The sequence below is a fragment of the Scyliorhinus torazame genome, chromosome 17 (genome assembly GCF_047496885.1).
Source record: "Scyliorhinus torazame isolate Kashiwa2021f chromosome 17, sScyTor2.1, whole genome shotgun sequence".
Lineage (NCBI taxonomy): Eukaryota > Metazoa > Chordata > Chondrichthyes > Carcharhiniformes > Scyliorhinidae > Scyliorhinus > Scyliorhinus torazame.
The window spans coordinates 42,793,962-42,816,326 of NC_092723.1; the positions used below are offsets into that span (position 1 = coordinate 42,793,962).

General features: G+C 47.0%; 1 protein-coding gene across 1 annotated transcript in view; it reads right to left on the reverse strand.

Annotated features, from left to right (window-relative positions):
• LOC140393530 (peptidase inhibitor 16-like) overlaps positions 1–22,365 on the reverse strand; it is a 46,188-nt gene extending 23,823 nt beyond the window's left edge. Inside the window, exons 1-2 of the mRNA XM_072479831.1 lie at positions 22,050–22,365; positions 3,704–3,922 (exon numbers count right to left, since the gene is read on the reverse strand). Coding sequence (XP_072335932.1) covers positions 3,704–3,922; positions 22,050–22,202 — 372 coding nt within the window. The 5' untranslated portion in view covers positions 22,203–22,365. The remainder of the gene's footprint in view (positions 1–3,703; positions 3,923–22,049) is intronic.

The window sequence follows — 22,365 nt, forward strand, 5'->3', positions numbered from 1 at the left end:
ACCTTCCGGCCCCGGTGCCTTCCCCGCCTGCATGCTTCCTATCGCTTTGATCAGCTCCTCCAGCCCAATCGGGGCCCCCAGTCCCGCCACCAGTCCCTCTTCCACCTTTGGAAACCTCAATAGGTCCAGGAAACGGCCCATCCCTCCCTCCTCCCGTGGGGGCTCGAATCCGTACAATTCCTCGTAGAAGTCCCTGAAGACCCCTTGATGCCAACCACACTCCGCACCATGCTCCCTCCCCTGTCCTTAACTCCCCTGATCGCCCTAGCTGCGTCCCGCTTCCGAAGTTGATGCGCCAGCATCCGGCTTGCCTTTTCCCCATACTCTTAGACCACCCCCTGGGCCTTCCTCCACTGCACCTCCGCCTTCCTGGTGGTCACCAGGTCGAATTCGGCCTGGAGGCTGCGCCTCTTCCTCAACAATCCTTCCTCAGGCTCTTCCGCATATCTCCTGTCTACCCTCACCATCTCCCCCACCAGCCTCTCCCTCTCCCCCCGCTCCTTGTAGGCCCTAATGGAGATCAGCTCTCCCCTCACCACCGCCTTCAGTGCCTCCCATACCATCCCCACTCGGACCTCCCCGTTGTTGTTGATCTCCAAGTACCTCTCTATACTTCCTCGGACCCGCTCGCTCACCTCCTCGTCCGCCAACAGCCCCACCTCCAAGCGCCACAGCGGGCGCTGGTCCCTCTCCTCCCCCATCTCCAAGTCCATCCAATGCGGGGCGTGGTCCGAAATGGCTATTGCCGAATACTCGGTATCCTCTACTCTCGCAATCAGCGCCCTACTCAAAATGAAAAAGTCGATTCGAGAATAAGCCTTATGGACAGGTGAGAAGAATGAAAATTCCCTAGCCCCCGGCCTTGCAAATCTCCAAGGGTCCACCCCTCCCATTTGGTCCATAAATCCCCTCAGCACTCTAGCCGCCGCCGGCTTCCTACCCGTCCTAGACCTGGAGCGATCCAGTGCCGGATCCAACACCGTGTTAAAGTCTCCCCCCATTATCAGGCCCCCCACTTCCAAGTCTGGGATCCGACCCAACATACGCCGCATAAAACCCGCATCGTCCCAATTCGGAGCATACACATTGACCAGTACCACCCTCTCTCCCTGTAACTTACCACTTGCCATTATGTACCTACCGCCATTATCTGTCACAATGCTCGACGCCTCGAATGACACCTTCTTTCCCACCAAGATCACCACCCCTCGATTTTTGGCATCAAGCCCCGAGTGAAACACCTAACCTACCCACCCTTTCCTCAGTCTTATCTGGTCTGCCACCTTCAGGTGTGTCTCCTGGAGCATAACCACATCCGCCTTGAGCCCCTTCAGGTGCGTGAACATACGGGCCCGCTTAACCGGCCCATTCAGTCCCCTTATATTCCAGGTTATCAGCCGGATCAGAGGGCTACCCACCCCCCTCCCCCGCCGACTAGCCATGACCCCTCCTCGGCCAGCCACGCGCCCGCACCCCACACCCGGCCCGTTCCCCAAAGCGGCATACCCCCGTCTCGACCCCCCCACTCGCTCCAGCTCCTCCTTGACCTTAGCAACAGCAGCTCGATCCCCCCCACCACCCCCCCCAGGCTAGGACCCATCCTAGCTGGTTTACTCCCCCCATTGCACCTCCGCAAGTCAGCTGACTCCTGCTGACCCCGGCCACTCCCGCCTCCCCTTCGACTCCTCCCATTGTGTGGCACACCCTCCTCTCCCGCTCCCCCTCCCCCCTCCGTTCTAAGCGCGGGAAACAATCCTCGCTTCCCCGCCCTGGCCCTGCCCCCCCCCCCAGTCTTCGGCGCAGGAAAAAAGCCCGCGCTCTCCACCTACCAGGCTCCACCAGCAACCAAAACAGTGCGCAACCCACCCCATCCACCCTCCCCAACCCGAAAGAGAAAAACACAGAGAAAAAGAAACCCAAAACAATGCAAAGCCCCCCCCCCACCCCCGAACTAAGAATAGGCATAACATACCCACCGCAGTCCCCAATCGCCCATCCCAACCCTCAATCTGTGTCCAGCTTCTCGGCCTGAACAAAGGCCCACGCCTCCTCCGGAGACTCAAAATAATGGTGCCGGTCCTTGTAGGTTACCCACAATCACGCCAGCTGCAACATGCCAAACTTCACCCCCTTCCTGTGCAGCACCACCTTCGCTCGATTGTACCCGGCCCTCCTCTTCGCCACCTCCGCACTCCAGTCCTGATATATCCGAACCTCCGCGTTCTCCCACCTGCTGCTCCTCTCCTTCTTGGCCCACCTGAGCACACACTCCCAATCGACAAACCGATGGAACCGCACCAGCACCGCCCGCGGAGGCTCGTTAGCTTTGGGCCTCCTCGCCAACACTCTATGGGCCCCTTCCAGCTCCAGGGGTCCCTGGAAGGACCCCGCTCCCATCAACGAGTTCAATATGGTGACCACATAGGCCCCCACGTCCGGCCCCTCCAGCCCCTCCGGGAGGCCCAGAATCCACAGATTCTTCCGCCTCGACCGATTTTCCATCTCCTCAAACCGCTCCTGCCATTTCTTGTGGAGCGCCTCGTGCGCCTCCACCTTTACCGCCAGGCCTAAGATCTCGTCCTCATTGTCGGAGATCTTTAGTCGAGCCTCTCGGATCGCCACCCCCTGGGCCGTCTGTGTCTCCAGCAGCTTATCAATAGAAGCCTTCATCGGCTCTAGCAGGTCCGTTTTAATCTCTGAGGCAGCGCTGGATACCTGTTGCTCCTCTGCCCACAGCCTTCACGCTGCCTGGTCTCCGCCCACCGCCATTTTGTTCTTCTTCTCTCCCTTCTTCTGGTCCACCACCGCCTTTTTTGTCGCCCCGCTCCTAGTTAAAGCCATATACTGACGGGGTGCTATTATTAACTCCTTCCCACACTGGGAAACGTTGAAAAAGTGCCCTTGGGGGCCCTGAAAAGAGCCCAAAAGTCAGTTTTTGCGGGAGCCGCCGAATGTGCGACGCAGCTCCGCATAGCCGCAACCAGAAGTCTCGAGAGGGAATCCTTTTGGCAGTGTTCGCTTCACCAATCTGCCCCAAAAAGTCTGTGGAAACTCCTGAAAAAGGTCTGAGAGTCCGTTCCAGATGGGAGCTGCCGAATGCGCGACCTACTCCTCCATGGCAGCCACCGAAAGCCTCGTCCCCGCTTCTTCAATGGCCTTGGTAGATCTTTTCACAGTTGTTCCCTGTGCTGCTAGAATTCACCTTTAATAAAGGCCCTCAAGTCAGCTTGCAGCTTTAAGCTTGCCCTTCCCCCGCCCGCATGCTGGAAGAGGCTTTGTTTATCCTGCAGTTAAGCCAAATCTTTTACTGTTTCTGCCGGGTCTGGTAACCAAGAGACATACCATTCCTGGGGGACACTGTCGGGGGAATGTTGCAGTCTTCTTCCCACACTGGGAAATGTCAAACAAATGCCGTGGGGGCCCTGTAAAGGGCCCAAAGGTCCGTTCCAAGTGGGAGCTACCGAACATGCGACCTAGCTCTGCATAGCCGCACCCGGAAGTCTGAAATGATTCATTTTTAAGACCTGTGACATATCCAAATGTTTAAAATTCAATTTTTCCTAATTGCTATTCATATTATACCTACATTTGGTTCAAATATTCTTAAAAAGCACCTTAGATATATTGAAAAACTTTAACTATGCCCTCTATCCAAATAGTAAAGGCAATCTATTGATACATATAATACAATTTAAATTCTTACCTGCGTATAGTGACCACACATCTTTTGTGGAGTACAATCCATAGTCTCATATGTATAATCTGTTAATTCTGAATACCATTTCTTCACTGCTTCCTTCAGATTGAGTGGGCTGGTAGCCACGTATAAATTTTCCCCAGTTGTTCCTCTCTCCTTATTGTGTCCCCAGACACATTTCTGTGCATATTCAGCAGCCATTTCTGCTAAATCGTTGTCCCAATTCTAAAAATGAATGAATTCATTGATGAACAACCATGAGTCAATGGGTTACCACAAAATAGGGACTTAATTGTAAATCACTCATTAAGTTAAGAGTTAAGTGAAATTCGGATTTATTCCATCCGAATAGAAAAAAAACCCAAAGGTGTCTCCATAAGACCATAAGACATAGGAGCAGAAGTAAGGCCATACGGCCCATCGAGTCCACTCCACCATTCAATCATGGCTGATTTCAACTCCATTTACCCGCTCTCTCTCTCCATAGCCCTTAATTCCTCGAGAAATCAAGAATTTATCAACTTCTGTCTTAAAGACACTCAACGTCCTGGCCTCCACCGCCCTCTGTGGCAATGAATTCCACAGACCCACCACTCTCTGGCTGAAGAAATTTCTCCTCATCTCTGTTCTAAAGTGACTCCCTTTTATTCTAAGGCTGTGCCCCCGGGTCCTAGTCTCCCCTGCTAATGGAAACAACTTCCCTACGTCCACCCTATCTAAGCCATTCATTATCTTGTAAGTTTCTATTAGATCTCCCCTCAACCTCCTAAACTCCAATGAATATAATCCCAGGATTCTCAGACGTCCATCGTATGTTAGGCCTACCATTCCTGGGATCATCCGTGTGAATCTCCGCTGGACCTGCTCCAGTGCCAGTGTGTCCTTCCTGAGGCGTGGGGCCCAAAATTGCTCACAGTATTCTAAATGGGTCCTAACTAATGCTTTATAAAGCTTCAGAAGTACATCGCTGCTTTTATATTCCAAGCCTCTTGAGATAAATGACAACATTGCATTTGCTTTCTTAATTACGGACTCAACCTGAAAGTTTACCTTTAGAGAATCCTGGACTAGGACTCCCAAGTCCCTTTGCAATTCAGCATTATGAATTTTGTTTAGAAAATAGTCCATGCCTCTATTCTTTTTTCCAAAGTGCAAGACCTCGCACTTGCCCACGTTGAATTTCATCAGCCATTTCTTGGACCACTCTCCTAAACTGTCTAAATCTTTCTGCAGCCTCCCCATCTCCTCCATACTACCTGCCCCTCCACCTATCTTTGTATCATCGGCAAACTTAGCCAGAATGCCCCCAGTCCCGTCATCTAGATCGTTAATATATAAAGAGAACAGCTGTGGCCCCAACACTGAACCCTGCGGGGCACCACTAGTCACCGGTTGCCATTCCAAAAAAGAACCTTTTATCCCAACTCTCTGCCTTCTGCCTGATAGCCAATCGTCAATCCATGTTAGTACCTTGCCTCGAATACCATGGGCCCTTATTTTACTCAGCAGACTCCCGTGAGGCACCTTATCAAAGGCCTTTTGGAAGTCAAGATAGATAACATCCATTGGCTCTCCTTGGTCTAACCTATTTGTTATCTCTTCAAAGAACTCTAACAGGTTTATCAGGCACGACCTCCCCTTACTAAATCCATGCTGACTTGTCCTAATCCGACCCTGCACTTCCAAGAATTTAGAAATCTCATCCTTAACAATGGATTCTAGAATCTTGCCAACAACTGAGGTTAGGCTAATTGGCCTATAATTTTCCATCTTTTTCCTTGTTCCCTTCTTGAACAGGGGGGGTTACAACAGCGATTTTCCAATCCTCTGGGACTTTCCCTGACTCCAGTGACTTCTGAAAGATCATAACTAATGCCTCCACTATTTCTTCAGCTATCTCCTTTAGAACTCTAGGATGTAGCCCATCTGGGCCCGGAGATTTATCAATTTTTAGACCTCTTTGTTTCTCTAGCACTTTCTCCTTTGTGATGGCTACCATATTCAACTCTGCCCCCTGACTCTCCTGAATTGTTGGGATATTACTCATGTCTTCTACTGTGAAGACTGACGCAAAGTACTTATTTAGTTCCTCCGCTATTTCCTTGTCTCCCATCACAAAATTACCAGCGTCATTTTGGAGCGGCCCAATGTCAACTTTTGCCTCCCGTTTGTTCTTAATGTATTTAAAGAAACTTTTACTATTATTCCTAATGTTACTGGCTAGCCTACCTTCATATTTGATCCTCTCTTTCCTTATTTCTCTCTTTGTTATCCTCTGTTTGTTTCTGTAGCCTTCCCAATCTTTTGACTTCCCACTACTCTTTGCCACATTATAGGCTTTCTCTTTTGCTTTGATGCATTCCCTAACTTCCTTTGTCAGCCATGGCTGCCTAATCCCCCCTCTGATAACCTTTCTTTTCTTTGGGATTAACCTCTGTACTGTGTCCTCAATTACTCCCAGAAACTCCTGCCGTTGCTGTTCTACTGTCTTTCCCACTAGGCTCTGCTCCCAGTCGATTTTCGTCAGTTCCTCCCTCATGCCCCTGTAGTTACCTTTATTTAACTGTAACACCTTTACATCTGATTCTACCTTCTTTATTTCAAATTGGAGATTGAATTCGACCATATTATGATCACTGCCTCCTAAGTGCTCCCTTACTTTAAGATCTTTAATCAAGTCTGGCTCATTACATAACACTAAGTCCAGAATGGCCTGTTCCCTCGTGGGCTCCATCACAAGCTGTTCCAAAAAGCCCTCCTGTAAACATTCAATGAATTCCCTTTCCTTGGGTCCACTGGCAGCATTATTTACCCAGTCCACTTGCATATTGAAGTCCCCCATGATCACTGTGACCTTGCCTTTCTGACATGCACTTTCTATTTCGTGGTGCATTTTGTGCCCCCGGTCCTGACCACTGTTAGGAGGCCTGTACATAACTCCCATTATGTTTTTTTTGCCTTTGTGGTTCCTCAACTCTACCCACACAGACTCCACATCATCTGACCCTATGTCGTTTAGTGCTATTGATTTAATTTCATTCCTAATTAACAAGGCAACCCCGCCCCCTCTGCCCACCTCTCTGTCCTTTCGATAGGTTGTGAATCCCTGGATGTTTAAATGCCAGTCCTGAACCCCCTGCAACCATGTCTCTGTGATGCCTACCACATCATGCCTGCCAGTCACAATCTGGGCCACAAGCTCATCTACCTTGTTCCGTACACTGCGCGCATTTAAATATAGCACCTTTAATTCTCTATTGACCATCCCTTTTTGTTTTCTTAGTGTGGTGGACCTTGGTTTACTGAGCCTTTCCATACACTGTCATATTTTGTGGGATGGGGACAATCATAACCACTCTTGAGTTTTGTCTTTTCGTGTTTTTTTGTATTCCTAAGCAGCTACGCTCCCCACTGATTACTTCACCTCTTGGTTCCCTGACTTTCCCTTCCCCCCCAATCTTTAGTTTAAAGTCCTATTGACCACCCTATTTACTCTTTTCGCCAGAACACTGGTCCCAGCTCGGTTCAGGTGGAGACCATCCCAACGGTATAGGTCCCCCCTGTCCCAAAACTGATGCCAGTGTCCCATGAAAAGGAAGCCCCCATTCCCACACCATTCTTTCAGCCACGTGTTAACTTCCCTTATTCTTGCCTCTCTATGCCAATTTGCACGTGGCTCGGGCAGTAATCCGGAGATTATGACCCTTGAGGACCTGTTTTTTTAATTTGAATCCTAGCTCTTTATAATCTCTAAACAGGTCCTCTTTCCTAGACTTGCCTATGTTGTTGGTACCGACATGGACCACAACAACTGGATCCTCCCCGTCCCTCTCCAGTATCCTTTCAAGCCGGTCAGAGATGTCCCGCACCCTAGCACCGGGCAGGCAACATACCATGCGGGACTCTTTATCCTGCTCACAAAGGATACTATCTATCTCCCTGATAATAGAATCCCCAACAACTACAACTTGCCTATTTACTCCCTCCCCTTGAATGGCCTGCTGAACCATGGTGCCTTGGTCAGCTGACTCATCCTTCCTGCAGCCCTGTTCGCCATCCACACAGGGAGCAAGTGCCTCATACCTGTTGGACAGAGTCAAGGGCTGAGGCTCCTGAGTTCCTGACTGCTGGTTCCCTTTACCTGCCTGACTTGCAGTCACACCCTGCTGTCCCTGGCCACTGCAGGATTTAAACTACTTACTCTGACAGGTGTGACTGCTTCCTGAAACACACTGTCCAGGTAAGTCTCCCCCTCCCGGATGTGCCTCAGTGTTTGAAGCTCAGACTCCAGCTCATCAACTCTGAGCCAGAGCTCTTCGAGCAGCCAACACTTACTGCAGATGTGGTCGCTGCAGCTCGCAATGGGATACGAAGGAGATAAATGTGTTGGCGCAAATTAATCATCAAAATCTGCTAAATCAGAGCAAGGAATAGATAATGCAAGACCAGCCTGGAACAATTCTCATTCAACAGATGTGTGACACAATCAGTTGTAAATTGTGATGTTGGGTGATGTACAGATATTGTAATCCATATATTTTCGGCAATACCTGGCATCAACTAAGACATTTCTATTTTGTCATTGGGTCACAGGCAGCAAGTGCACATTACTCCCGGTCCCTGTATTGTATATGAAACAACACTCTGAAGAATCCAAGATTTTGTGGGTTTTGTGAAACAAAAGGCTGCTTCTGCTTTCTGGCAATTCAGCTGAGCGTACACATTCTGCAGCAACATGCCACTGAGTATTTTAGAATTCAACCATGGAGGGTTTAGAAACTGTTAATGAAAGAGGGAATAGAACATGAAAGTGAACTGCATGGATTGGCCATGCTAAATTGCCCATAGTGTCCAAAATTGCCCTTAGTGTTGGGTGGGGTTACTGGGTTATGGGGATAGGGTGGAGGTGTGGACCTTGGGTAGGGTGCTCTTTCCAAGAGCCAGTGCAGACTCGATGGGCCAAATGGCCTCCTTCTGCACTGTAAATTCTATGATTCTATGAACTAGCAAGAAACATAAAAACAGAAACATAAAAACAAGAAACAAAAGTTTCTAAGTAAAAAGAGAAAGATTAGCAAATACAAAGTAGGTCCAGTACAGGCAAAGAGACCAGGAGGAATTTATAATGGGAAGAATAGGGAATTGGCAGAGAAACTAAACAAATTTGTGTCTGTCTTCACAGAGGAAGATTACAACAACACCCAGGAATACCATAAAACTAAGGGGGCTCATGGAATTCAAATTCAATTAATGAATCTGAAGCTAGTGTCAGTAATGGTGACCATTATAGAGCGCACCTCAGAAGGGTGAGGATGAGCCGGCTCTTTGAGGGGGTGGAAGTTGTGTGTGAGCGTTGCGGGGGGGGAGGGTCCACGTGAAACTGGACCTGGGTCCTCGGAAAGCCATATTTGGGGTGTCGGACATGCCGGGGTTGGAATTGGGTGCGGAGGCAGATGTTGTAGCCTTCACCTCGTTGATCGCCCAAAGGCGGATCCTGTTGGGATGGAGATCAACATCTCCACCTTGTGCCCTGGTGTGGCGGAGGGACCTGCTGGAATTCTTGACTCTTGAGAAGGGCAAATTTGAACTGAGGGGAAGGATGGAGGGGTTCTACAATTCATGGGCGTTATTTATTATGCATTTTCGAGAATTGGATTACATCTAACACTGTGGGGGGGGGGGGACTGACTATGTGTTAATGGTGACTATGGGTGATTTCTGATTCCTTTTTGTTATTTGTTTATGTTAACATGCGGGCTAATGTTTGGGGGTTTGGTGGGAGGATGGGATTGTTGTTATTGATATGGGGATTGACATTCCATTTGTTACTGATTATTGTTTATTGTTGGTGGGTGTAAATTTGGCAGAAAATGTGTAAAAATTTTTTTTTTTTTAAAGTAATGGTGACCATAAAACTATAATTGATTATTGCAAAAACCCTGTCACTGTTGTCCCTTAGGGAAGGAACTCTTCCATCTGTTATGGGTCAGGGTTCAGAGAATCTCAAAGTGTATCATGGAGTTCACCTGACCCACAACTTTTAATAGATTGTGGTATGGGGAACACACGGCTCACTCTACAGGTATGGTACAGCAGAAATGGACGAGTATTTTTTAAAACAAAACAATGTTTATTCTATGAACTCAAGTTAACCTTTTTAAAACAAACAGTGAATATCTTAGCAATCATTAATTCAAATACACCCCCCAAAGAATACAACACTAAGTAACCTGTATGCTGTTCTTTTAACATCCAAAAGACTTAACAAACCACTAAACAGAAGCACATCAGGGTTTACATTCAATACTGAAACCTTTTACAATTCTGGGTTCACCAAATGATTAAGATAGTCTTTGGATGGGAGACTTCAGATGCAGCTCACTGAAAAACACACACACCCAAGCTTTTTCTCAAACTGAAACTAAAAAGCAGAAGTAGAGCTCAGCTCCACCCACACTCTGACATCACTCCAGTAACATGAGAACTTCCATTTCTTAAAAGGTACATTTCTTAAAACACCCATTTCTTAAAGCTATTCTCACATGACACATCTTTAATTGGTCTGGCCTATGTGTAATTCCAGATTCACAGCAATGTGGTTGACTCTTGACTGCCCTCTGAAATGGCCGAGCAAGTCACTCAGTTCAAACGCAATTCAGGATAAGCAACAAACGCTGGCTTTGGCAGCAACCCCACATCCCATGAAAGAATAAAGAAAAAACATGACTAGCAAAAATGAGGAACTGAAAGAATTAATATTCATGACAAAGTAGTACAGGAGCAATTAATAGGACTGAAAATTGATGAATCCCCAGTTTGATGATCTACATCCTAGAGTGTTGAAAGAGGTGACTGTAGAGGTAGTAGATACATTGGAGATCGTCTTCCAAAATTCCAGCAATTGTGGAATGGTTTCTTCAGATTTGAATGTAGCAAATGTAATCCCACTATTTAAGAATGGAAGCAGTGATAATATAGGGAATTACAGACCTGTTAACTTGACATCTGTACGAGGGAAAATTCTAGAATGCATTATAAAGAATGTGACAATTGGAAACTTAGAAAATAATGGTAGGATTGGGCAGAGTCAACATGAATTTGTGAAAAGAATTTATGTTTGACAAACGTGTTTTGGATGATGTAACTAGCAGAATAGATAGAGGTGAATCGGTGGATGTTGTGTATTTGGATTTTCTGAAGGCTTTTGATAAGCAAGTTGGTGAACAAAATTAGAAAACATGGGTTTGAAGATAATAGCCTGTCATGGATTGAGAATTTGTTCATTTGTTCATGGATAGAAAACAGAGATTAGGAATAAATGGGTCATTCTCATATTGGCAGGCTATGACTAATGGGGTACCGCAAAGATCAATGCGCGGGCCCCAGTTATTTATAATTTATGTTAATGATTTGGATGTAGGGGCCAAATGTAATATTACCAAATATTTGATGACACAAGACAGTGAGATGCAAGTTGTGAGGAGGATGCAAAAACTTCAAGCTGATTTAGACAGGGATGGGCAAGAACATGGCAAATGGAATATATTATGAAAAATGCAAATTTATCCACTTTGGTAGGAAAAACAAATGCAGAGTATTTCTTAAATGGTGAGAGATTATGTTGATGTCCAAAGGGATTGTGATGTCCTTCTTCATAAATCATTGAAAGCTAACATGCAGGTTTAGCAAGACATTAAAGAAGTCAAATGGAATGTTCGCCTTTAATGCACGAGGATTTGAATATGGGGTTGGTCTTGCTACACTTGTACAAAGCTTTGGTGTTCCCTGCACCTGGAGTATTGTGTGCAGTTTTAGTCTCCTTACCTAAGGATGGATACACTTGCTATAGAGAGAGTGCAACAGTAGTTCACCAGACTGGTCCCCAGGATGACATGATTGTCCTATGAGCAGAGATTGAGGGGACTGGGCTTCTATTCTCTATAATTTAGACGGATTTGCAGTCATCGAATTGAAGCATACAAAATTCTTACAAGGCTTGACAGGGTAGATGCAAGAAGCATGTTCCCCTGGTTTGTTTAGCAGTGTGTGTGTGTGTGTGTGTGTGTGTGTGGGGGGGGGGGGGGGGGGGAGTTGATCCAGAGTCAGGGTACACTACAAAGTCTCCCCGTAAGAGATAGGCCATTTAGGACTAAGATAAGGAGGAATTTCTTCACTCAGAGTGTGGTGAATCTTTGGAATTCTCTACCCCAGAGGGCTGTGGAGACATAGTCATTGAGTATCTTCAAGACAGAGATCTATTTCTAGATATTAAGGATATTAAGGGATACGGGGATAGTGCTTGAAAATGGCATTGAAGTAGGCGATCAGCCATTATCTAGTCGAGGGACCGAATGGCCTACACCTGCTCCTATTTCCTCTGCTCTGAAATGGAAGAAGGTTGCAATTCCTATCCTGGGGCTTCCATCTGGGACTCTGGTATACAAACAAGAGTTCAAAAATGTAGTTATAAGCTCGTAAAATGACTCAAGGATGAGAATGACAGCACGGTGGCAGAGTGAATAGCACTGAAGCCTCACAGCACCAGGGTCCTGGCTTCGATTCTGACCTTGGGAGACTGTCTGTGTGGAGTTTGTATGTTCTCCCAGTGCCTGTGAGAGTTTCCTCCAGGGGCTCTGATTTCCTCTCATAGTCCAAAGATGTGCAGGTTAGGTGGATTGGCCAAGCTAAATTGTCCCTCAGTGTCCAAAGATTAGGTGGGGTTATGGGGGTGACCCGGGGAGGGGGGGGGGGGGGGGGTGTCTAAATACGGTGCTCTTTTAGATAGTCGATGCAGACCTATGGGCGAAATGGCCTCCAACTGCACAGTAGGGATGCTATGATTACATGGAAAGACAGAACAAACAGGACATTCCAAAGTGCTTCTCAGCCAAGTAAGTATTTTTGAAGTGCAGAAAGCTGGCAGCCAATTTTCAAATGAGACCTTGCAAACAATGATCAGATAACTGGTTTTAGTGGTGTATGAGGTTGAAGTGTTGGCCAAACACCAGAAGAACCCCTTTTCATTTTTCAAAATAACACCCTTATTTTTAATATCTTCCTAAGAGAGCAGAAAGCGTTTTGGTTTCATATTTCATCTGAAAAACAAGGCCTCAGACAGCTCAGAAAGCAGCCTACATTATGCGGTCAAGTCTCTAGAATGATAATCTGCTGTTTAGCACAGGGCTAAATCGCTGGCTTTGTAAAGCAGACCAAGGCAGGCCAGCAGCACGGTTCAATTCCCGTACCAGCCTCCCTGAACAGGTGCCGGAATGTGGCGACTAGGGGCTTTTTACAGTAACTTCATTTGAAGCCTACTTGTGACAATAAGCAATTTTCATTTCATTTCTGATAAAGTGGAAAGAGTACTGTCACTGAACTAAGACTGACATGATGCATAATGTTAGATATCATATCATCACAAAGAAAAAATAATTCTGACCATATCCAAGGGATGGGGACTTGTATAAATATAGCAGACACCTTGTTTAACTATTCAGCACTAGATTGGGGAGGCAATGGTGTAGTGGTATTGTCACTAGTAATCCACAAACTCAGGGTTATGCTCGGAGGACCTGGGTTTGAATCCAACCATGGCAGATATTGAAATTTGAATTCAATAAAAATCTGGAATTAAAAGTCTAATAATGAACATGAAACCATTGTTAATTGTTGTAAAAACCCATCTGGTTCACTATGTCCTTTAGGAAAGAAAATCTGTTGTCCTTAAACTGGTCTGGCCAAGATGTGATGTCAGATCTACAGCAATGTGGTTGAATCGTAAAAATACCCTCTGAAATGGCCTGGCAAGCCACTCAGTTCAAGTCCAGTCCATTAGAGGCAGGCAATAAATTCTGGCCCAGTCAGTGACACTTCCACCCCATGAACATTTATTTTATAAAGTATCTCAACCACGTAAAACCCTGCTCTGTCAAAACTACTCATTACTCCAGGATGGCCCTATGATGCTACATAACTATTGGAATATTTTCTCCACTGCAAACTGTCTTTTTAAATTCCTCTCCTCTACCCTCTCCACTCTCACCTCCAATAACAAGTGTAATGAGCCCATTGTTAAATGAAGTTTTAAATAAAATTAGGGTGGCACGGAGTTTAGCACTGCTGCCGCACAGGACCAGGGACCCGAGTTTGAGTACAACCTTGGGTGACTGTGTGTAGTTTGCACGTTCTCTCAGTGTCTGCGTGTGTTTCCTCTGGGTGCTCCGGTTTCCTCCCACAGTCCAGAAATGTGCAGGTTAGGAGGATTGGAGATGCTAAATTGCCCCGATTGTCCAAAAGATTAGGTGGGGTTACTGGGTTATGGGGATAGGGGGCCTGTACAGTCTTGATGGGCCGAATGGCCTTCTCTGTGCTGTAGTGATACTATGATTCTATCTCTGAGATTCCATGGCATTCACTCTAGCCCAGATGAGGGATATGAGGTCATGCCAGGAATGGATTTCAGAATTTCAACAGAGATTCCATCTGCTCCAGAGGCCTTGTTGTTTTTCAACTGTTGAATTAATTTTCAACTTTGCTTAGGGCCAAGGTAAAGCCGGAACTGAGCTTGATCGGCTACTGAGGAATGGAGTTGAGGATGTTGCAGATGTTGACAGAATCTAGGTGGAGTATTTCTTTCAAATGTTCACCTCAACGAGCATAGACTCCCTTCTTGTCCTTGTTGAGCTTCCCTCCATATTGGCTTTCAACAAGCTGGGCCCTTAAGTGTTTGGGGCAAAGATGGTCATGACAGCACTCTAGAAACCATGCATGTCATTGGTGTCTGTGGGTTGTTGTATCTCCCACACTCTTTCCATCCAACATTTGTTCTTTATGTCACAGGTTCTATGCTGTGCTACTGCCTTTGACTACCTGTAGACTTTTGCTTCTCTCGTGTGATGTGATAAAGTTTCTAGTCCAGGAAAGTTCTTCACTTATACTTGAATAGATTCCGTACCTCTTGGTCATTTTTCTCAAACCAGTTGTGATGTTTCCCAGTGGAGATACAAAAGATCTCTTCATAGGTGCTTGTTATAGTGTAATTTAGCATCATCCAGGCACTATGGACACACTGAGCTCATGGTGACGAGAGATTGAGAGGTTGGCAGTGAGGCACTGACTGAGAAGGGCTGCCTTGGTGGAATCTTTGAGACGTACGATGTTAATTTTATTACGGCATTGCTTCCATTGCTTTCGCTATTTGGGGACCAGGCTGAAGGAGACGGTAGACTAAATAAGGTAATAGGGTGGTGATTGGTCCAGCAGTTGCCAGTAACTGTCATGACATAGGTGATGTGGACATTTCTGCGATTCATTGACTGAACAATGATGTAGTCGAGCAAGTGCCAGTATATGGACCATGTATGATGCCATGAGGTCTATTGATGGAACAGGGTGTTGGTTATAACAATCTTATGTTCTAGACATTTGGTCAGGAGGTGGACTCCATTGGAATTTGCCTTCCCCACTCCTTCCCTGCCTATCAACCCCTTCTAGAGATTCTTCCTGACTCTGGCATTGAAATCTCTAAGAAGGATCAATTGATTCCTTGCTGGGACTCGGGCTAGGGTTTGCCCCAGGTTGGAATACAATGCCTCCTGAGACTCATCTGTTGCCTCAAGTGTAGGAGCTTATGTGCTGATGGCAGATGGAAGTAGCATGCTGATCCCTCATTAGACACCAACTCCCACAGCACTGGGTGAGACATGCTGTTTGCTTGCCTGGCACAAAACCCCCGAAGCACCTATTCTACTCAGAACAGCAGCAGGAGTCTCCGAGGAGAAATACGGAAACACTTTAGGGATGTCTACAAAACATTACTGAAGAGGTCAAATACATGCCCACTGACTCACGACAGTCTTAGCTTGTGACCACCCAAAATGGAGAAGGTATATTTGAGAAGGCACCAAACACGTCGAGAGACTTTGTCAGGCACACGCAGAGGTGAAATTGAGGCATCGGAGAGCGTGCACAAACCTCTGAATACCCCCTCTGCCCGACCCTTCCAGCGCCACCTGCCTGTATGCGGTAGAGTCTGCAGATCGCACATTGAACTTCTCAGCCATTTCAGAACCCAGAACTAGAGTGGAGAGGAGGTTATCCATGATCCTGAGAGACTAACTAATAAGAAAACAATATTACACAGCTGTTCATCATGGAAGCAATATAATTTCCTTCCAAACAGTGTGAAAATAAACAAAGTGTTTCGGGCAGCAGGGTGGCACAGTGGTTAGCACTTCTGCCTCACAGCGCCAGGATCCCAGGTTCGATTCTACCTTGGCTGACTGTGTGTAGTTTGCACATTCACCCCATGTCTGCGTGGGTTTACTCTGGATGCTCCGGTTTCCTCCCACAGTCCAAAGATCAAAAAAAAATCATAGAATCATAGAATTTACAGTGCAAAGGCCATTCAGCCCATTGAGTCTGCACCGGCCCTTGGAAAGAGCACCCTACTTAAGCCCATGCCTCCACCCTATCCCTGTAACTCCACCTGACCTTTCTTTTGGACACTAAGGGGCAATTTAACATGGCCAATCCACCTAACCTGCACATCTTTGAACTGTGGAAGGAAACCGGTGCACCCAGAGGAAACCCACGCAGTCACCCGAGGCCAGAATTGAACCTGGGACCCTGGAGCTGTGTGGCAACAGTGCTAACCACTGTGCCACGCAAAGATGTGCAGGTTAGGTGAATTGGCCGCGTGTCATGTGAGAGTACCTTGAAGAAATGGGTGTTTATAAATGGGTGTGTATTTAAGTATCTGTAGTGAGAGTACCTTTAAAAAATGGGTGTTTATTACTGCAGTGCTGTCAGAGAGTGGGTGGAGCTGGGCTATCTGTCAGCTTTTTACTTTCATTTTAGGCTGTTTGCTGTAGGATGTGTTTTAGTTTCGTTTTCAGAGCTGGATAGCTGCAGTCACAGCCAGAAGGTGTATGAATCTCTCTCTGTAATCTAAAGTGTAGCCACGTAAAATGGCTGCGTCCCGATTAATTTGGCCAAAACCCGATTTAAAATGGCTAACCGGAAAGGCTGCTGGGAAAAGCAGGTAACAAGACAGAAACGGACAGCTGCAGACAGAATAGCATATTCGGCTCTGGGGAAGTTGGACCAGATCAATACTCAGGGCTATTAACAGCCCATCCATCCAGACATCTGCAGTCTAATCGGCTATCCCCGGGAACAATTGCAACATATTAGCAATTGAATACCGGGCCAGGCCTGTCGGTGCCTGCAGTGGCCGAAACAAAGGCAGGTGAACGACCACCCCCCGATCGGGGAATCGCCTCGCAATTGGACGTATCGACCCCAGTGATTGGGAACAGGTCCAATCACTTGGGACTCAGGGTCAAGGGCCGCCCCGGGAGGCGGGAAGCCCCTGGGCCCTATAAAGTGAGGGGCCAAGTTCAGATCTCTCTCTCTCTCCCTTCTTTGCCTGCTCGAGACCGCCGCAAGAACAGCAACCAGCAACCGTAAGTTTGAATCCAGCGATCGCTATCCGATATCACTGCAGCAGCCTTTGAATCCCGTGGGCCAGATCCGATTGGATAAGCCATTTGTTTCCCTGACCTGGTGGGCTCTTCCTAAAGTTAAGTATTGGCCAGTAGTGATAGGTTTATTATATAGATAGTAGGATTATTGTGTAAACATTACTTGCTGTATATAATAAATGACCGTTGATTTCAATCTTGCTAAGCGGTGTGCTGACTTATTAATCATAACTTGAACCACGTGGCGGTATCAGAAAGATACCTGGCGACTCGTGAGCAAAGGTGACGTAATCAGAGCTAATAAACTAAGGCTAAAAAGAGCAACATAATTGGCGACTCTGGTGGGACCCTACATAGAAGTGGAAAACCACTCCGGGAGAACCCCAACAATTTGAATTAGAATCCAATCGGAAACAAAAACAAAAAAAACCCCACAAGTGTTCAAGCGGTTCTGGTTAATAATTCACAATTCGGAAGTGTGTGTATGCATGCGTAACTAACAGGGTTATAAGGTAAAACTGATAGATTTTGTTGCGTCGAAACTGTCGGAAGTCTGTATTTTCGGAAATTAGCGCAAGCCGTACCCGCATCTACGACACCACCTTAGCCCCCTGTTCCAAATTTGAACTTAACGAGCAGATAAGAGAGATAGCCATGCAGGCAATGCAGCATCTCATTAACCCCGAAGAATTTGCGGTCGCATCGATCAGCAGCGTTAGAGTGGGACAGTGTCCCATTTGGGAAGTGGAAATTCGCAAATTTCTGCAGGGCAAAGGATGGCCCATGTGGAATGATTTCTGCAATAATGACGATTCAGGTCCCGGAAGCATAGGGCATACTTGTTGGGAGAACCTGAGAACCATAAAAAGAGCTTAGCAAAAGCGCGCAAGCCGATGGCAATTGTGTCCTGTCTGGCACAATTGCGAGGCACAGGAGGTCGTCAGGACGCTCCGCAAAGAAATAGAAGGCATACATCGTATGAGTAAAATCGATGTATGCGAGGTTGAGAAAGAGAATCTGGAATTAAAAAGGAAATTAGCAGCAAAGGACGAAGAGGTGGCTGATGCCAAACGAGGTCACAGTCTTGTCTGGCGCACTTGAGTAGTTTCCAGTTCCAGTATGAAAAGGCTTATCAGGACACGCAGTGTGCCATCCTGGTTAAGAAAGAGACGGAGAAGCAGGTGGAGACACTATAGAAGCAATGTAGTGATCTCAAGGCAGCCTAGAGAGCGCTCCACGCTGCAACAATGGAACAAAGGCAGAAAGCAAATTGCAGACCTGCAAGCAATGCTTTCTGTCCAAAAGGGATTCCAAGACACCTTTGGGGAAGGTTTAGACCAGGAAGACGGCCCTGATTGGGAAGAACTGCAAGAGACAGCGCAGAGATATGTTCAGGGAGCATGTGCGCAGGGAAAACCCCAAAGGAGGAGAGCACCCCCACCCCCCACACAGCAGATAATACAGGCTCCCATGAACCCTGTAACAACCCACCGCACCGCCACAGCAGACGAGGCGGAAGTCTTATATTCCACCCCCCTCACAGTGACCCAATTATGGGACGCGTGTGCGAAAATCACACCGTTCCTCCCCGCTTCAGACCCATGCCATTTCTTTGCCACCGTCAAACACCAGGCGACCATGTACGGCCTGGATGAGAAAGAGCAGGTAAAGCTCACAGTCCTCAGCTTAGACCCATCGGTCGCAGCAGCCCTTCCCGACCCACAGAATGTAGGAGGAAGCACCCTTGCAGAAATGCATACCGCGATCCTGGATTCGATCAGGTACAACCGGGGCGACCCCGTAGACGATCTAAATAAATGCAGACAGAAAATGTCTGAACACCCCACAGCGTTCGCAGGACACTTGTGGATTCACTTTCAAGCCGTTTTCGGCAACGTAGACCGTGCCCATTTGTCCGCAGACAAGATGGCCAAATGGACCCGCACCCTTATCTCCCATGCCACGGAAGCAGGGCAGAATGCCTGTAGTAATTATGACCCCTCGGAGGAGGCTCATAATGAGAAGTGGGTGGTCAAAAGATTGTCCCGCGTTTGGGAACAAGCGGCTCACGGTAAACCAGCAGCTAGAACCCCCGAGGAAAACCAAGCCGCCGCAGACGTGCAGGCAGTAAGAACCACTCTCCACAACCCCGCCTGGGTAAACGAGGGAAAGAGCAGCCCCCCAGCAAAACCGCAAGAATGCTACAATTGCGGACAGTTGGGACATTTTGCCAAAGAATGCAATGGTCCTAAAAAAACCACAGAGAACCCAACAGACAACAGACAGGTACTCTCAATAAGAAAAAGGCAGAGCCCATACATAGCGTTAGCGCCCAGTCCGATCAGACAGACTTGACCGGAACGGACTGACGGTGTACAGGCTCCCCCAGCTGGGTCTGCGATACCCGTTGGGATAGGTCAGGATGACCCGTAGTAGCAGCAAAGGTTAGGGGACAGCCGATCGAGTTGCATCAAATTGTGTGTAGATCCTCAATACGCAAACACCATATTGAGGTTCTATCTGTCCCCGGTGTTGCGAAGGATGGGTCTGACCATGTTGCCATGGAACATCCCAAGTAGTTGGACCATGCCGTATCATCTGTCCATTGTGGAAAAATCTGCGCAACACCTTTGACCACGAAGTGATCAAGCAGTGATCAGCACGTAATGCCCTAGAAGCCCTGAGGGAAAAGGAGATGGCGGATCATGTCAAGATGGTTCCCTGTGCAAAGAGTCCGAGTCATCTAGCAGAATGCCTCTTCGCCAGAACTTTCAAAAAAGCATCAAGACCTAGCCTGGCTGGTGGTGAGAAGGGCACTCCCAAAGTCTCAGTGCCACCACATGCTGCTATAGAAGCAGCTGCGGCGAAGGGGCGGGGGAAGAAGAGACAGATAATCAGTTTTAATTTTAATAATCTTTATTGTCACAAGGAGGCTTACATAAACACTGCAATGAAGTTACTGTGAAAAGCCCCTAGTCGCCACATTCCGGTGCCTGTTTGGGTACATAGAGGGAGAATTCAGAATGTCCAAATTACGTAACAGCATGTCTTTCGGGACTTGCGGGAGGAAATCGGAGCACCCCGAGGAAACCCACACAGATTTAGGGAGAACGTGCAGACTCTGCACAGACAGTGACCCAAACTGGAATCGAACCTGGACCCTGGAGCTGTGAAGCAACAGTGCTATCCACTGTGCTATCGTGCCACCAGTTGATGTCCACCTCCTTGTGGAATATGTCTTTGCAAAGAAGGTCTGGAGAGAGGTGGTTTTTGTCTAGGTTCATCTCGAGCATCACTGTGAGACAGGACTCTGGGCTGTTCCCAGGGACACACACTGAGACAATCATCAACTGCTGCTGGAGGATCATCAACTTGATGAAAGACGATCTTTCATCTACTTAACAATTGCTGATCTTCCAGTGCAAAGAATTATCCCCTACTGAGTGTTGGAGACTGGCACATTACAAGGTCCACGACTACTTTCTGAGGGACACACTAAGCTGGCCGCAGTCATTGACAAAGGTGCAATGGGGAAAGGCCACAGTGTAAGGCCTTTCTGCCAATGTAGACTGAGGGGCTAGTAACTGTGTAAAACCCCTTGGATTGTGTTCTTAATCTTTTGTTTCCTTTAAATTTAGAGTACCCAATTCATTTTTTCCAATTAAGGGACAATTTAGCATAGCCAATCCACCTAGCCTGCATATCTTTGGGTTGTGGGGGTGAACCCCACGCAAACATGGGGAGAATGTGCAAACTCCACACGGACAGTGACCCAGAGCTGGGATCAAACCTGGGACCTCGGCACCGTGAGACAGCAGTGCTAACCGCTGCACCACCATGCTGCCCTCTGTGTGCTTAATCTTAACCATATCGAACTGTATGGAAGAACCATAGAATGCAACATGACCAATGTATACAGTTCGAAAAGATTTCTATTCCTTGTTATGAAAATATTGAAAAGTTTGTAACGTTCTTATTACTGAATTGAAGCACCTCAGAGCCCACCTTGACCTCGGGAGAAAATGGGAATATCATTGCACTTTACCATTTCCGTGCTTGGCATGGCAGCACAGTGGTTAGCATCGCTGCTTCACAGCTCCAGGGTTCCAGATTTGATTTCCGCTTGAGTCACTGTCTGCTCGTCTGCATGGGATTCCTCCGGGAGCTCCGGTTTCCGTCCAAAGACATGCGGGTTAGGTGGATTGGCCGTACTAAATTGCCATTAGTGTTCAAAGGGGTTGGGTGGGGTTACGGGTATGGGGCGGAGGTGTGGGCTTAAGTGAGGTGCTCTTTCCAAGGGCCGAGTGGCCTCCTTCTGCACTGCAAATTCTATGTATATATTAAAGACAATTTGAAACGTTTTGTAATATTTGCGAGATATTTTATGGACAAAATATATTTTTGCAACAAAAAAAAACCCTGCTCCCTGCCCCTTCACGACTCCTCCAGTCTCCTCCCAACCAAAACGTTAAAAAAAAGAGAAAAAACTCGGTTAAGTCGAATTTTAAAAAAACTTTTGGAATGTTATATATTTATTTCAATATCCAATTTAAATCATTGTCGCCAAAAAGAAGCCAAACGATACCGATGGATTGAAGGCAACTTTCTGAAAATAAATATAGTACCCGAGTATAAAGGTTTTGTTAATTAGGTAATTAAATATTGCGGATCTGCGAGAAAAAAATCCCTCCTTTAATAAATAAGTGCGATTGCATTTCTCCTGCAAAAAAAATATAAATATATCAACTCGAGTCAGTGTCAATATTACCAGTACAAGTACAATAATGTACAAGTGAACTTGTAGCCTCGAGAAGCAGAGTGCAGTAAAAACGGACAGGTCCTTCATCTCCAGGACTCGAGTCCCTTACCATTCTCAGCATGCTGGATGCATCAGGTACCTGGGAGCGATACGTATTGTGGACATGGACCAGATCCTCCTTCTCTGCTTCGGACAGAGGGCGGACAGGCTCGGGGAATGTCAGACAAACGAGCAGCGCCATTGTCACTGACCAAGCTGCCATCCTTCCTCAGATCCCGATTCCGCTGGGCACAGATCAGCTCCACTTTATAGATGGGGGTGTCTCCGAATCAGCGGAAAGGAGGCGCGATTCTGGTGTTTCTAATCGCGGAGAGGATGACGCGAGCTCTCCATTGCGCTAGTTATTATAACCGCTGCGAGTTTAC